Here is a 15,736-nt window from a genome sequence, read left to right as displayed (position 1 = left end):
AAAGGGCTGCTATTTTATATAGAATTTTATATTTCAGCGAAACTGAGTTTAAAACATATGTTGCCAACATACACACATACATGTTGTGATACATATTCATGCTTGCAATACTTGTTTCTTCTTTTAAGACAAATAACGAGAGAAACCGCCCCACACTTTAGGGTAAACCAGGGGCGCGCCAATGCGAGGTAACAGAGACTCCCAAAACTTACCTTTTTCGGAAAGTTTTGCTGACGATTTGGCGAATTTTTAGAGTCAATATTTTTTATTAAAATTCCTTTTTTCGTTTAAAAAAAATATTTAATTATTTTTCGTTGTTGCCTAATGTTATTTCTCATCAGATGTCATGCATGTATGATATGTATACATTGTCGTACTTTACTCAAAGAAATTCCGAATTTTATCTGGTAAATTGAGAGTTCAATCCCTCTACAAAATATTTATTTCAGGCTGGCACTGCAATAGCCATTCATATACAGATGAATATTTTATACATACATACACAGAAACACATCAAAAATTGCTTTGTTTCATGAAAATACACTTTTTTTTTGTTTTTTGAGAAGTGAAATTTATTTTGGAAGAGTGAAATAGTAATCACAAGTCAATGGGAATGTTAATTTTCCAAGAATGAAATGTAAGATGGAAGAGGAAGAAAAGACGAGTGGGTCATTCCATAGAAATGTCAATCTCAACCTCAGAAATTTTTTTTCCACAAAGCCTTAACTGTAAGCTATCTTTTCATTCAGCATACTTTCTAGTACATAAATCCAGTAACAGTTTACAAAAATTTCGTTCGGTGTTTTTCTTCTGGCTCTAAACGTGCGAGGTTGTAGAAAAGGCTTAGCATGTGCAAAAAACATTCGTCTACGTTTTCTTGTGTAATGTAAAAATGTTTGCAAATTTTGAAAAGAACTATGTTTATTCTAAATGATTAGATGTTGGGCCAATAAAATTGACTGTTCTTTTTGCATACATTATAAGAGAAGTATTTTAATTAGTTTGGTTATTTCACCGAAAATATTTACGTTACGTTAGTCACGAAAATGTACTATTTTCTGCTTAAAAACTAAACCAGATGATTGAACCGAACAGCAATTTTTATTTTCTTACATCTGTGTCATATCTAATTAAAAAGTGCAAAATATTGATTTTAGTATCAGTAGATATAAAATAAATAGTGTGACTAACGTAACATTTGAGCTGGGACTAACGTAACAGTTTACATGTGACTAACGTAACATTTTAAAAATACTGCTAATATTTAAAACTTACTTAATTTAATGTACATTTTCATGAACAATTTTGAATATGTAGGCATTCTATATTGATTAAAAATGTAAAGGGTGAAAAATACCAGTAATATTACATTGTAGACCTTCTGTTTAGTTAGAAAAATACTTTTTTAAAGATCTTTATAAAGATACTTCCAATTTAAAGAATTATTTAAAAAGGAAAAAGGTGAGTAAAGCAAAATGAGTACTCTGCTGAATGTGCATTCAACACAAGAATCCAAGATTAAGAATTAAACAGAAATACAGTCTTAACAAAGGAGAACGTCTCTATTTTTTAGAAAATACATCTCCACCTATTATTAAACTGAAGTAATGGTCGCTCGTTGGAAAACATTTGAAGATGTTACATTATACAGTGACAGTAAGCGATGCTGCCATATATTTCAGAAAATACAAGAATGATCATTTAGAAACTCAAACATTTGCGGTGACATCTGAAATTAAAATGCATTTTGCAAAAACGTTCGAATATTTTTTTTTTAATATTACATTGTCAAAAATATGCACAATTTTTATTCGTTCGATGAATCAGTAAACCTTAAAAAACAATATGCCATTGAAAAGTACTACGGCCTTACTTATGACGATAAGTAGTATATCGGCAGAATACTAGAATTCGGTGACACTATCAACTTGCATAAAGTTAATTTTTTAAAAGAGAGATATTTAGGATTTAATTAGCCCAAGAATGATGTTATTCAGTTTGTAAAAGCAGTTTTTTTAATTTGTTTATTTTTTTCGCACATTCAAATTGAGTTAATTGAACAGAATCCTCCCATTCAATTTCTTACACTAATATATAAAAAAGTAAGGAAAGAACCACAATGCAACACAAAGAAGGTTCCTAAAACGTGTAAAAATAATATAAGAGCAAGAAATTAATTATAAAAAGTTTTTTATAAGCATTCATTGCTTGTTATTCGATGGTTACGTTAGTCACGTTACGTTAGTCACACACAGTTTTTCGTAAAAGTACCATTAAGGGCCAAAAAAGATTCATCTGTAACAAATCTGTAGTACATTTTTTAAAATAGATTGTTTACCTCTTACAAATATATCGGCCAATTTTAAATGCCTGCGTAAGTTTCAGAAAAATTTGCCTCGTAACATAAGCATTGTTTCTCAGGGTTGCAAAAATGTTACGTTAGTCACGATGCCTTTTTTGGTGAAAAAACACCTGTCAGAGCTTATTTTGCTTCAAATTCTTAGTAGAAATGAAAAATAGTCACCTTGTACATTTTAAATCTGCATATTAAACCAAAACACATTTATTTTTACTCCCGGTGTAAGTAAAAAGAGTTTGAAAATCAGCTGCGAATGTTACGTTAGTCACTATGGAATGACCCGAGTGCTGTTTTAATTTTAAACATTTAGAATGTTTCACATTTTCATTTTAACACACACATATTTAAACATGATATTTTTTAAATGCCAATTGCTTTTTTTCATTTTACTGACTACTGTACTAACTTCTTTTATTGTAAATAAGCACCCTAAAACACTCTTGACTGAATCTCTGAGACGCATTTCCGTTTTGCATTACGTGAAATACAGTTGTAGAGGCGTTAAAAATAGTTGCCTGCACATACACAACTATACATGCATTGTTGCCCAGTCCCCTAAGAGCAAGGGCGCACCCCCTCAAATATCGCGAAAGTCAAAAATACCCATCAAAATCTCCCCTAAAAATTTCAATGGTGCAGTCTGCGCCATGACCCCCTAGGTGGGAACCCCTGATACATGCACACATACATACATATATTTATGCATGTATGTTGCTTACACAGATCTATATTTTTCCTTGAGCCCATATGAAATTTAGCACACTCGAAAATACTCACAGGCTCTAAATTATGCGTTAAACAGTCGTTGCTTAAAAAATATCCCGTGTCAATAGTTTTACATTACTAAATGATTCCGAGTACAAGTTTTTTTTTTTTTTTTTTTGTTTCAATGAATGATAATTCTTTACTTACGATGGTACTTCGTTCATAGAAGTATAGAAGTTATATTCGCTTTCATTTTATCATGTTACAGCAGCTTTTGGCTCTTCATCCTCAAAAATATGAATTACATAAGAAAAAAAAAGCACTTTGTTTTATATTTCATTTTTATCAGTGATTGCTCAATAAATATTGCTCATGTTGTACTGTATTTATCAAACAGGAAAATGCGAAGATATTTGGAAGGGTTCACTTTTGGCAATGTTTCACAAGTAAACTATCTATAGTAGTAACTCTTCTTCCGCTATCGATACAAATTAAAGAGCTATCAGTGGCGGAATGCCATAATTATCCTACAGAAATAGGGGCAATGGCAATATTTTAAGATAACGTTTTAAGAGTTATGGAGACATATTTATAATGCCCAGTTTTGTGTATTTTTTGATCCAAGAAAAAGATGTCATCTTTATTAATCATTTTATTTTTATGACAATTTTTAGAAGATATTCCAAAAAGGATGTTTTTCTCTCCCTTCTTTTCTGAATAGTATTTCATAAATGTAAATAACTTCACACTCAAAAAAGAAGTGTGAAGATTTAAATCCTTCTCTGAAAAAGTTGACAAACAGCAAGATTTTCGAAAAATGGAAATCGTTATGCAGCTTTCAAAAAGTTAAAATATTTTAAAGGTGCCATCTAAATCAGCTTTATCGTTTAATTACGACGAAAGAGATAAAAATACGAATATAGTATTTAACCCTGTATAGGGCTTTTCTGCCTAGTAATGTTTCATAGAGATCCTTTTCAGAGTAAGATAGGTTTAAAATAAGAATTTCAGTTTGGTCATTAAGTAAAGAGTGATAAAAGTGAAGTACTCTGTCTTCGGCGCTGATATGATTTTATCTAGAGGTGATAAAATCTTTAGTTATGGAGATTTAAAAATTGAAAAATATGGTGGGAAGTATTCTTCACGCAGCCTCAGAAAATTTAAAAGAAATTTCTGTTCCAATTTCGGACGTTCGGGGGAAAACAAAAATACGCCAAGGCTTCAAGCATAATGCAGATTTGTTAATTAACAAATCTTGGGTTACGTTTTGTTCTAATCTTGCGTATTTCTCATAGATCTGTTAGTAAAGTAAATTTATATAGCTCCACTTTTCTTTCTTACCAAGAATAAGGGGCCACATATACATTGTGTGAGCAAGTAACAGGACGGAAAACTATTTCCCGATTTTCCTTTTCGTCTATTCATTCTACTTAACTCCCTCATTCTAAATTACTCCCTCAAGAAAGGGAGCCTTAAATAAATTTTATTCACTACCAGGTAGCCAACGGCAAGGATACCTTCTCAACCTGCACCAAGTGGTCAATTAGCAGTGGATTTCCTGACCATATCCTCGATTTCGGTGTTCTTCAAACAAGATGACTATTGCCATTGCTTGTTATAGATGTTACTAGATCGCGCTCAAATGTGATGGATTTAATGTAACACTGTTGACTGGAGAAATATTTTCAACAACAACAACATGTTTCTACCTTTTTTCTAACGCTTTTACACAAGAGTTAGAACGTCTTTTTCACTATTGGGTCATTCCATAGTGACTAACGTAACATTCGCAGCTGATTTTCAAACTCTTTTTACTTACACCGGGAGTAAAAATAAATGTGTTTTGGTTTAATATGCAGATTTAAAATGTACAAGGTGACTATTTTTCATTTCTACTAAGAATTTGAAGCAAAATAAGCTCTGACAGGTGTTTTTTCACCAAAAAAGGCATCGTGACTAACGTAACATTTTTGCAACCCTGAGAAACAATGCTTATGTTACGAGGCAAATTTTTCTGAAACTTACGCAGGCATTTAAAATTGGCCGATATATTTGTAAGAGGTAAACAATCTATTTTAAAAAATGTACTACAGATTTGTTACAGATGAATCTTTTTTGGCCCTTAATGGTACTTTTACGAAAAACTGTGTGTGACTAACGTAACGTGACTAACGTAACCATCGAATAACAAGCAATGAATGCTTATAAAAAACTTTTTATAATTAATTTCTTGCTCTTATATTATTTTTACACGTTTTAGGAACCTTCTTTGTGTTGCATTGTGGTTCTTTCCTTACTTTTTTATATATTAGTGTAAGAAATTGAATGGGAGGATTCTGTTCAATTAACTCAATTTGAATGTGCGAAAAAAATAAACAAATTAAAAAAACTGCTTTTACAAACTGAATAACATCATTCTTGGGCTAATTAAATCCTAAATATCTCTCTTTTAAAAAATTAACTTTATGCAAGTTGATAGTGTCACCGAATTCTAGTATTCTGCCGATATACTACTTATCGTCATAAGTAAGGCCGTAGTACTTTTCAATGGCATATTGTTTTTTAAGGTTTACTGATTCATCGAACGAATAAAAATTGTGCATATTTTTGACAATGTAATATTAAAAAAAAAATATTCGAACGTTTTTGCAAAATGCATTTTAATTTCAGATGTCACCGCAAATGTTTGAGTTTCTAAATGATCATTCTTGTATTTTCTGAAATATATGGCAGCATCGCTTACTGTCACTGTATAATGTAACATCTTCAAATGTTTTCCAACGAGCGACCATTACTTCAGTTTAATAATAGGTGGAGATGTATTTTCTAAAAAATAGAGACGTTCTCCTTTGTTAAGACTGTATTTCTGTTTAATTCTTAATCTTGGATTCTTGTGTTGAATGCACATTCAGCAGAGTCCTCATTTTGCTTTACTCACCTTTTTCCTTTTTAAATAATTCTTTAAATTGGAAGTATCTTTATAAAGATCTTTAAAAAAGTATTTTTCTAAGTAAACAGAAGGTCTACAATGTAATATTACTGGTATTTTTCACCCTTTACATTTTTAATCAATATAGAATGCCTACATATTCAAAATTGTTCATGAAAATGTACATTAAATTAAGTAAGTTTTAAATATTAGCAGTATTTTTAAAATGTTACGTTAGTCACATGTAAACTGTTACGTTAGTCCCAGCTCAAATGTTACGTTAGTCACACTATTTATTTTATATCTACTGATACTAAAATCAATATTTTGCACTTTTTAATTAGATATGACACAGATGTAAGAAAATAAAAATTGCTGTTCGGTTCAATCATCTGGTTTAGTTTTTAAGCAGAAAATAGTACATTTTCGTGACTAACGTAACGTAAATATTTTCGGTGAAATAACCAAACTAATTAAAATACTTCTCTTATAATGTATGCAAAAAGAACAGTCAATTTTATTGGCCCAACATCTAATCATTTAGAATAAACATAGTTCTTTTCAAAATTTGCAAACATTTTTACATTACACAAGAAAACGTAGACGAATGTTTTTTGCACATGCTAAGCCTTTTCTACAACCTCGCACGTTTAGAGCCAGAAGAAAAACACCGAACGAAATTTTTGTAAACTGTTACTGGATTTATGTACTAGAAAGTATGCTGAATGAAAAGATAGCTCACAGTTAAGGCTTTGTGGGAAAAAAATTTCTGAGGTTGAGATTGACATTTATATGGAATGACCCTATTGAGAAATAACAAAAATGAAAAGAAGGAAACAAATTAGTTTGTTTCTGGTTCGATAAAGGAAAACGGAAATGCTCAAGGGGTAATAAAGGATTACTTATACTGAATCACTGGAACGAAGCAGTTCCTCGGTAATAAAAACTTTGACATTACATTATTTTTAAATAACATAAGAGTAGTTAGAATACTTGCGTAATGATAGGAAACAGTTTTCCAATTCCTTTGTTTTTTTTTTCTTCTAAATTTATATAAATGGGCGTAAAGCAGCTTTAGCCTTGAACTCCCACATGTGGCTAGTAATGAGAAAACAAAACCAGGTTTAAGTCAGGGCTGCGGAGTCAGAGTTGGACCAATTTTGAAGTAAAACAGCCGGAGTTGCTGGTTTTAAAATTCCAGAAGTCGGAGCCGCTAATTTTCTCTTCGACTCCACAGCTCTGTCTCAAATTGCTTTCTCAAAACTAATAGAATCTCTGGCCAGTAAAAGAGTTAGCTTGTAAAGTACAGCAGCGGTACGTTCTGGTTCTGGCAGGAAAAAAAATGAAACACAAACGTCATGGTTCAAAAGAGTTTAATTATTTTATTGAATTGATAAAAAGATACTTCATCCATTTTGCACTGGATGGCGCTATTGCAATCCGTCAAAATATAATTCTAGTCTCGCAAGAACTGCAAAGAGAAAAATAGGTTTTTATCTGTCGAAGGACTGAAAAGAACTTCGCAGCTAGATTACAATTTTTCGTTTAATTTTTTTATTACCTACAGCATTGGGGAATAAATATATTTGAGCTTTTGAATTTCGATATTGATTTATGCTCAATCTCAAAAAATCTTTCTACTTTAATATGTATGAGAACCGAAAGGCTGTGGGTTATTTATGTGGTCTAGGAGCGGTTATGTCAAGACATCAACTTAACATTCAAATTTTATTCACGGTCTGCGTGGGAACACGTAAGAAAACAGAGCTTACCAAAACAAACTAAAATTCGAATCGAAAGTGTTTAATGAAATGAATTCCTAACGACTTGAAGAATTTTTAAGGAATTGTTTGTACACGAGAATTTGAATGCTTGTCTTTTTTAAGGTCTTCTTTCTGTAAAAAAATAATAAACGATAGCTACAATTTTTTCTAAGTATTTTAATATTTATAAAATCAAAGTTTTCTCTTTCTCTTAACCAATTTTTTTTTTGTAGAAACACCTATACATCTGATCACAGTTTACTGTAAATTTTGGTTTTTTTTGAAGAAGAAAGTTCATATTAATTAAATTAGTATATATATATATATATATATATATATATATATATATATATAATTTATTTATTTATTTATTTATTTATTTGTATTATGAAAATATCGGCTGAGACATCTCATTACCATATTTTATATTTTGATCAGAAAAAAGTTTTCGTTGAAATTTGAACTGTTAAAAATTTTCTTGCCTAATCATCTGCTGAGAAATTCAGTTCGTGCATAAATCTCGAATAAAACCCAGATTTGTTTCGAAAGAGCTTTGTTAAAAGTAACTCTCGGCAAAAAAATTTGTAAAACAAAATTAAAAAAAAAAAGATTATCTGCTTCAAAGGTATTTTTAAGCAGTGTAAAACCTTTTATTTGAGAAACCAACAACACTAAAAATTATTTTTAGGGTAGAAAAATTGAGAAAATTGCAGAGATTCTGAGCATGTTTTTAGTGTTTTGGTTTCTAAAAGTAGATAAAAAGTTATTAACAAAAGATGAAATGTTTTTTTTCGTAGACTTAACACTTAACTTCATAACTTAAAGTAACTTCGTAAAGTAACTTCGTAACTTAACATTGATGAAAGTTACAGATTGATTGGCTGAATTATACTGAAGTGAGTTCAAAGTGCAAGAAACCTTGAAGAGAAAAAACTTTTTTTTAGTAACGATAAAAAGTAAAATAAAAAAAAGGAAATATTTCGAAAAAAATGCTGTATCGTATTTTAATTTTGGTAACTATTGAAAAAATAATGAATTTGTAAGAAAAATAGTTGAGAGAGCTGACATATAGTGACTCTTGGTGACATCTGTAAAAACCACTAAAATCGAGTACTTTCATTTCGTAACTTTGAAAACAGTTGAAACAAATGAAAATATGACTGAATGGGCTTCACCCGCGGAAAATCTCAGTTTTGGGGCCAAGAACAGCTGAAAATCAGAGTCGTTAATTTTGACTTTGTGTATTTTATTTGTAACCCTAAGTTTTCAAATTATTATTTTTTTTTTACAAATGTTCGGTGCGATTTAGTTACATTTATTAGAGTCCTATTGCAGATCTAAAATTCAAATAACGTATAGAATTTTGAAATTATATAAAGTATATAATCCTTTTCAACCATTTACCTTTGAATTCTTCGTGTGGTAGAATCAGGTTATTATAATTCACTTTTGATACGAAAATCAGAATTGCCTGCAAGTTAGTGAAATGTCAAAGGCTGTTGCTCGCTTCAAAAGCAGCCGCAAACAGCGGCTGAATTTAACGATTTTACTGATTTATGGAACATAGCGAGGGTATAAATTTAGCCTGGTGTCACATTTGGATCAGATTTATTAACCCAAAAATTTTAGAAGGAAATGCATTTCCGCCTGCATTTTTATTGCCGAAGCGATAAAATGTGCAATGAATTTCAGCTATTCTTTCATTTTTTCTTTCAACCTTATTGATTTCATTATCTTGAATACGTAAGTGAATTTTTGAATACTATTTGAATTTGTTATGAGGGTGTGGTAGACAAGGATTTCATGAGGTTAGAAAGTTACTCCAATTCAGAAACTGTTCCCTCTTGGAATGAATCCAGTGGAAATGCGTCAACAGAATGATTATGGAAATCAGACAAAACTTCGGCCAAGAAAATAAGAAAAAAAAATGCTCTTTTCGCAATTAATTTGGCAGAAAGACTAGAAAAATACGACTGCAACAATAATGTATTTAAAAAGCTCAGCTTTTTCTTATTTTTTTTTTTGGATTTGAATACGTTTAGAATCAATAACGCAAACAGAAGACTAAGTGGAAATTTTTTTGAAGCAGGAAACGCTTGTTTCGAAGTTCTCTAACTCGAAGCAGTTAGGAGAAAAGTCAAACATGAGTTGCAAAAATATCAGTCAACTTTTCTTGAAAAGATTTCCCATGTAAAACCACAAATCAGTACTTTTTTTATTGCTTAGCATAAAACCAAAATGGGTAATCATAGGATAAAGTAAAAAATAAAGTAAAAATAATGTAAAATTAAAACAAAAGAAGAACTTTGTTGTACTCTCAAATGCAAACTTCAGAAGTGCAATAAAGTTTTGTTCCTTGAAAACATGACATCAAATCTAGATAGTTGTGATAGTAGGGTCTGGTGGGGAAAAGTGGTCAATGGGGTAAAGTGGTCATAATTCAAATAAATGGCTATAACTTGGAAATAAATGTTCGATAAAAATGTGAACATTTTATTTTAGAGTAGTGCAGTTAGAAACTACATTTTGAATACAAAATTTTACAACTGGCAAAATTTTATTTGGTAAAAAAAAATATTTTGTGTGATTATGAATTTTTTTTTAAATTTAAACACTTTTTTTAACTTCCTTGGGCAATTTTGTTTGTTAGAATTATGAACAGTTTGACTGCGCAGGAAGCTTTCTACATGTCTCCTGAACTCTTACTCATTAGCAGTTAGCCGAATCTATTTTGAATTATTATTTAGAACAATTTTAGTAAGATGGGGTAAAGTGGTCATAATATTCGGCTTAACGAATATTGTTCTTCTAAAGTCACTTAATCTTTAAGTACAAGGCAGATATAAATTAAATATTAATTTCACTTAATATGTATTGTTTTTACAGTAAACAAGGTTAAATATATGAGTATATGCGCATGCATACGCATATACTCGTGCAGGCACGTATACATACGTATTCACATAAATGCACCAATAAACACGTATTTGGGTATCTCGTAGTATTTTATATCTATACAGATATACATTCGACTATACACGTATATACCCGCTTATACTCGTACATATACGAACACTTATATACTCAGTTAGATTCGTGTACGTACTCGGCGCGTATGTGCAGACACTTACATACTAGCATATGATATACATGTATGCAGGGTGAATTTAAACTCTTGGGCAAATTTTTAAAAGGTGTTAGAGAGGAGGATAAGAAGTAAGAATCATAAGAAACATATGGCCACAAACTCAACGCTGACGCGCTACATGCACGCAAAGCCAGAAACTAATGGATGCAAAACAGGTCACAAATATGTTACAAAAAGACAATTTTACACAACGACTTAAGAAAGTTTTAAAGTGATTGATGATTTTTTTTTTTTTTTTTTTTTTGCGGCCGGCATCTGTAATACATGCGGCGCAATCACTCTGTTGCAATTACGAGACTTTTGAAAAACTTTCATCAGTCGCTGAGCCTTTGTTGCGATGTGTGTATTACAGCTACTACGGGCCTTACTTTTTAACAACTGCTCTAAATATTTCTTAAAAACTAAATGTCGGGTAAAATCATCTTTGTGAAACAAATTTGTGACCTGTTTTGCTAACATCAGTTTATGATCTTTTGTGCATGTAGTGCGTCAGCGACCATAAGTTCCTTATGATTCTTTGCTTCTTATCCTCCCCTTTCACACCATTTAGATTTTGCCCAAGATCTTGAATTCACTCTGTAAGCATACATGTATATTAGCGGATATACTCGTAGATATACATGGATACATGTACTGGTGTTTACACGTAAATGTACGTATATACGTCTAACAGGTATAAAATCGTGTTTACACGCAAGCATACGTATATACTCTTTCTTCCACATATATATACGTGAGTAGACACGCACCAAATACGCATTGGATATATCCACGAATTAACTCGTGTATACCCGTATATATGTATGTAAGTACACTACTGGTCATTAAAATTGCTACACCAAGAAGGAATAGTCTGAATGAAACAAAATTTTGCACACGTGATGGCAACATTAACACTAGAAAACGATTACAAAATGAAAGCAAAATGAGCATTTATTACTGGAAAAATCTCACATGAATGGAGGTTTAAGTACCCTGTTGCGCCACCTCTAGTTGGAATTTAAGAATCGATATGGTCGAGCATTGAGGTACAGCAGTTTCGTACGATGTCTTACGTCTTCTCGTACCACAGTTGCTGTAAACGCGCCACTAATTCGATCAAACTTACAGGCTGTCCAATTTACCGTCTCAATTGATCCCAGATATGCTCGATTTGTGAACCAGAGCATCGGGCAGACCAGAAAAAGTGATAATGTGGAAGAGGAAATCCCTTAACACCCTTGCTGTGTGTGACCGAGCATTGTCATGTTAAAAAATGGCTCCTGGGAGCCCCGTCGTGAGTGATAACACGTATGAGTTTGATCGGATGAGTGGCACGTTTACAGCAACTGTGGTACGAGATGACGCAAGATATCGTAGGAGTCTGTTATGTTTCAATGCCCGATTGTATCGCTTTATACATCGTACATTCACGCTAGAGGTGGCTTAACAGGGAACTTAAACCTCCACTTATTCGAGATTTTTCCAACCATAAATGATCAATTTGCTTTAATTTTGTAATCACTTTCTAATGTCAATTTTACTATCACGTGTGTAAAATTTAGCTTCATTCTGGCAATTTCTTCTTGGTGTAGCAATTTTAATGGCCAGTAGTGTATCTATGTACACTTATATATGCGTATATACGTCGACTATACACGTATATACTCAGAAACTCAGGTATGCACGTATATACTCGAGATACACGTGACTCGTATATACTCGTGTAGACACGCATACACTCCTGTAGGCAATCACGTATACATGCTTATATACTCGTGTATACACGAATATACGAGTAGGCACATGCATGCATCTGATGTATAACATGCATTTATTCATATAGGAACATGTTTACTAGGGTGGAACGAAAAAAACAAAGTTTTTATTTTCGAATCGCAATAGTGCGGAAAAGTTGCGATTGGTGAAGACTTACAAAACAAAACAAAAATTTTAAAAATCGGATAATATCTTCCGATCCCGCAACGAGCCTGAATATTTGAAAAAATGGAAAATTTCGTGTTTCCTTAGTGATTTTTCAAAAATTTTGTTTTAATGTTTCTTTTTAAGGCTCTAAGACGGAAAAGTTACGATTGGTAAAGCCTTCAGAAATAAAAAAAAATTGAAATCGAATAATACCTTCTGATCCAGAAATAAGCCTAAAAAATCGAAAAAGTTGGGAATTTCAGGTTTTTTTTCCCAAATTTTTAACATTTTTGGTTCAATGTACTTTTTCAGGTTACAGAACGGAGAAGTTACGTTTAGTGAAGACTTCAAAACAAAAAAAAAAAAAAAGTCTTTTTGAAATAAAACAATATCTTCCGATCGCGCAACGAACCTACATGTTTGACAAAATGTAAACTTTAAGCCCTTTTTCAGCTTTTTTTTTTTTTTTTTTTTTTTTTAATTTTAGTTTAACGATCCTCAGAAATACTAATGGAAGAACGTTTGTTTATAAAACAAATGTGATATTTTAGTATTAGCCTGCCTGTGAAATTGTCCACATGGCTCTTTAATTCCGCGAGACATATTTGTTTATGCCGCTCAGTACAGTTGTATGCATCTAATACGCCCCATTAGCGCCTCACAATCTTGAATTTATGAGCTTTTTAGTTGGCTTGTGTCTATATAGGTATCTTACTTAAATGAATAAAGCAGTCGTGCTGGCATCAGTATTTCTCAATGTTTCTAATGTGCGTGTGAAGTCGATTTGTTCTGCTAAACGTGTTTCAAACATGAATCCATCTTTGCAGAAAAGAATTACGAGAAAGTCCTTTGAGTGCCCTATATTTGGCCACCCGTGAAATTTGCCAACAAATAAGCTCCCTACTTATGAAAATGTACTTCAAAGTTGCTTTCAAGAGAGATTTGAGTTAGCTACAAAAGTCAATAACAGGAAAGTGAGTTTTTCCATTGTTGAGGACATAGTGGCGTAAAAAGTTAAATGCATCTTTGATAAGGTCTAGATTCCTACAGTTTCCCTGAAAAGAATTGCTCAGCTCATTGATATCTTCTACAAAAAATATCTCAATTTCATGAGTTCTTACAACCGAGACAAGGATAAACCAAAGTTTAAAGAAAGGATTGATAAATTTAAAAGTGAAGCAAGGAAACTCTTTGACGTCTCTGATTGTAAGTGAGGTATGAATGTTATTTGCACTTGTAAAAAGACCCCAGACATTTGTGAATGTCCAATTTACATGAAATGTACGTGTGAAAAATCTACAAAGATACCGATCTCTGAACCAAGATTTCTCTATCTTCAGAGGAAACATTGCATAGGAAAAATTGGAACTTTGGACCAAAAGGAAACAAAAAGGTTGAAAAAAATATTTCTAAGAAAAGCCTATGCCTTAAAACGAAAAGTTACAGAGTGCGTTTCAGTCATGAAAGATGAATCTGATCTTACAAATGAAGAACAACCAAGTTGTTCAGTCAAGAGAGAAACTGATAATGAATACAAGTCAACCGATCCAGAGAAGAAAACCCGGTGGCAGATGAGGATTAAGCTGAAAACTACGGCACTAAGTAGCGATCGTTACGACGTATCTGATCGTGCAACTGCTGCCATAGCATCCAGTGTGCTTCAAGACGTTGGCTTAGTGAATGAAACAGATACTTCCAAAGTTGTTGATAGACAAAAAATTAGGAGAGAAAAGAGCCAAAATAGAAAAGATCTACAAAGTGGCATTAAACAAGACTCCGTTCGGGGTATTTATTTTGACGGAAGAAAAGATGATACTTTATATGTAGATAAGATTGAATCAAAGCAATTTCGACGAACAGTGAAAGAAGAGCATTAATCTATTATCAAAGAACCTGAATCCGTTTATATTGGACACGTGTCTCCAAACTCTGGATCAGCCAAAGACATAGTGAATAGCATTGTTTCATATCTAAATGAACAAAGAATTTCACTGGATGATTTAGCCATCGTAGGTTGCGATGGTACTAAAATCAATACTGGGTGGAAAAGTGGCGCGATTCGTCAATTTTAAATTTATATTGGACGACCATTGCAATGGGCTATTTGTTTATTACATTTCATTGAGTTGCCATCTCGCCATCTTTTTCGGTATTTGGATGGTGGAACAACTGGCCCAAATTCGTTTTCTGGACCAATAGGAGAACAACTCAGAGGTTGCGAAAAACTGACAGTAATAGATTTTCAAGCAATTGACTGTACAATTCCAGATGTAAACAGAAAGTGCTTGAGCAAGGATCAAAGATATCTTTTAGATATATCTAAGGCAATAAAGGGTGGCAATGGCCCAAATGATTTGTCAAATCGTGACCCCGGCCCACTCTCACATTTCAGATGTCTCACTTGTGCAAATAGAGTCCCTAGACTGTACGTAAGTGTATCGATCCCATCAGGTGAGTTAAAAGACATAGTGACTTTTATTTTGAGATGTTACATGCCGGTCTGGTTTGAAATAAAGAACCGCAAAAATCTCACAGATGGTGCCATTCATGTTTACAGAACAATTCAAACCTGTCGATAGTTACCTGACAATCTAAAGCAAGTTGTTTACCCTGTCATTGAAAGAAACTCTTTCTTTGCGCATCCCGAAAACTTATTAATGGCAAAGGTGTTTGATGAAAGGAGGCACATAAGAGAACTAGCGTTTAAAAACGTCTTAAAAGCCAGGGAGTCTGTTTCTAAAGGCAAAAGCATTAGAAACTTTGTCATTCCATCTCTAAATTTCGAAGCAGAAGATTACACAGAGATTATTAATTGGAACACGACAAAGCTATCTTCTCCACCTTTTCTTCGAAAAGTTCCTAACAAAGACATTGAAAATCTTATTGCAACAGGCACTATAAAACTATTTCCCTGCCATACGCAAGCT

The 15,736-nt window shown here is 32.4% G+C and overlaps 1 protein-coding gene across 4 annotated transcripts in view; it reads right to left on the bottom strand.

The window, feature by feature from the left end:
- Positions 1-15,736, bottom strand: part of LOC129222770 (potassium voltage-gated channel protein Shal-like) — a 125,384-nt gene that overhangs the window by 35,588 nt on the left and 74,060 nt on the right. The window contains exon 5 of one of the 4 annotated variants that reach the window (XM_054857331.1): positions 7,438-7,464. The exons of the other annotated variants lie outside the window; for them this stretch is intronic. Within the exon in view, the coding sequence (XP_054713306.1) occupies positions 7,450-7,464 (15 nt within the window). The 3' untranslated portion in view covers positions 7,438-7,449. Of the gene's footprint in view, positions 1-7,437; positions 7,465-15,736 lie in introns of those variants that run through there. 4 annotated transcript variants of the gene reach the window in all.

Source organism: Uloborus diversus, chromosome 1, assembly GCF_026930045.1.
Source record: "Uloborus diversus isolate 005 chromosome 1, Udiv.v.3.1, whole genome shotgun sequence".
In the NCBI taxonomy this organism is placed as follows: Eukaryota; Metazoa; Arthropoda; class Arachnida; order Araneae; family Uloboridae; genus Uloborus; species Uloborus diversus.
The sequence above is the reverse complement of the archived record's forward strand: the minus strand, read 5'-3'. Positions and strand labels throughout refer to the sequence as shown.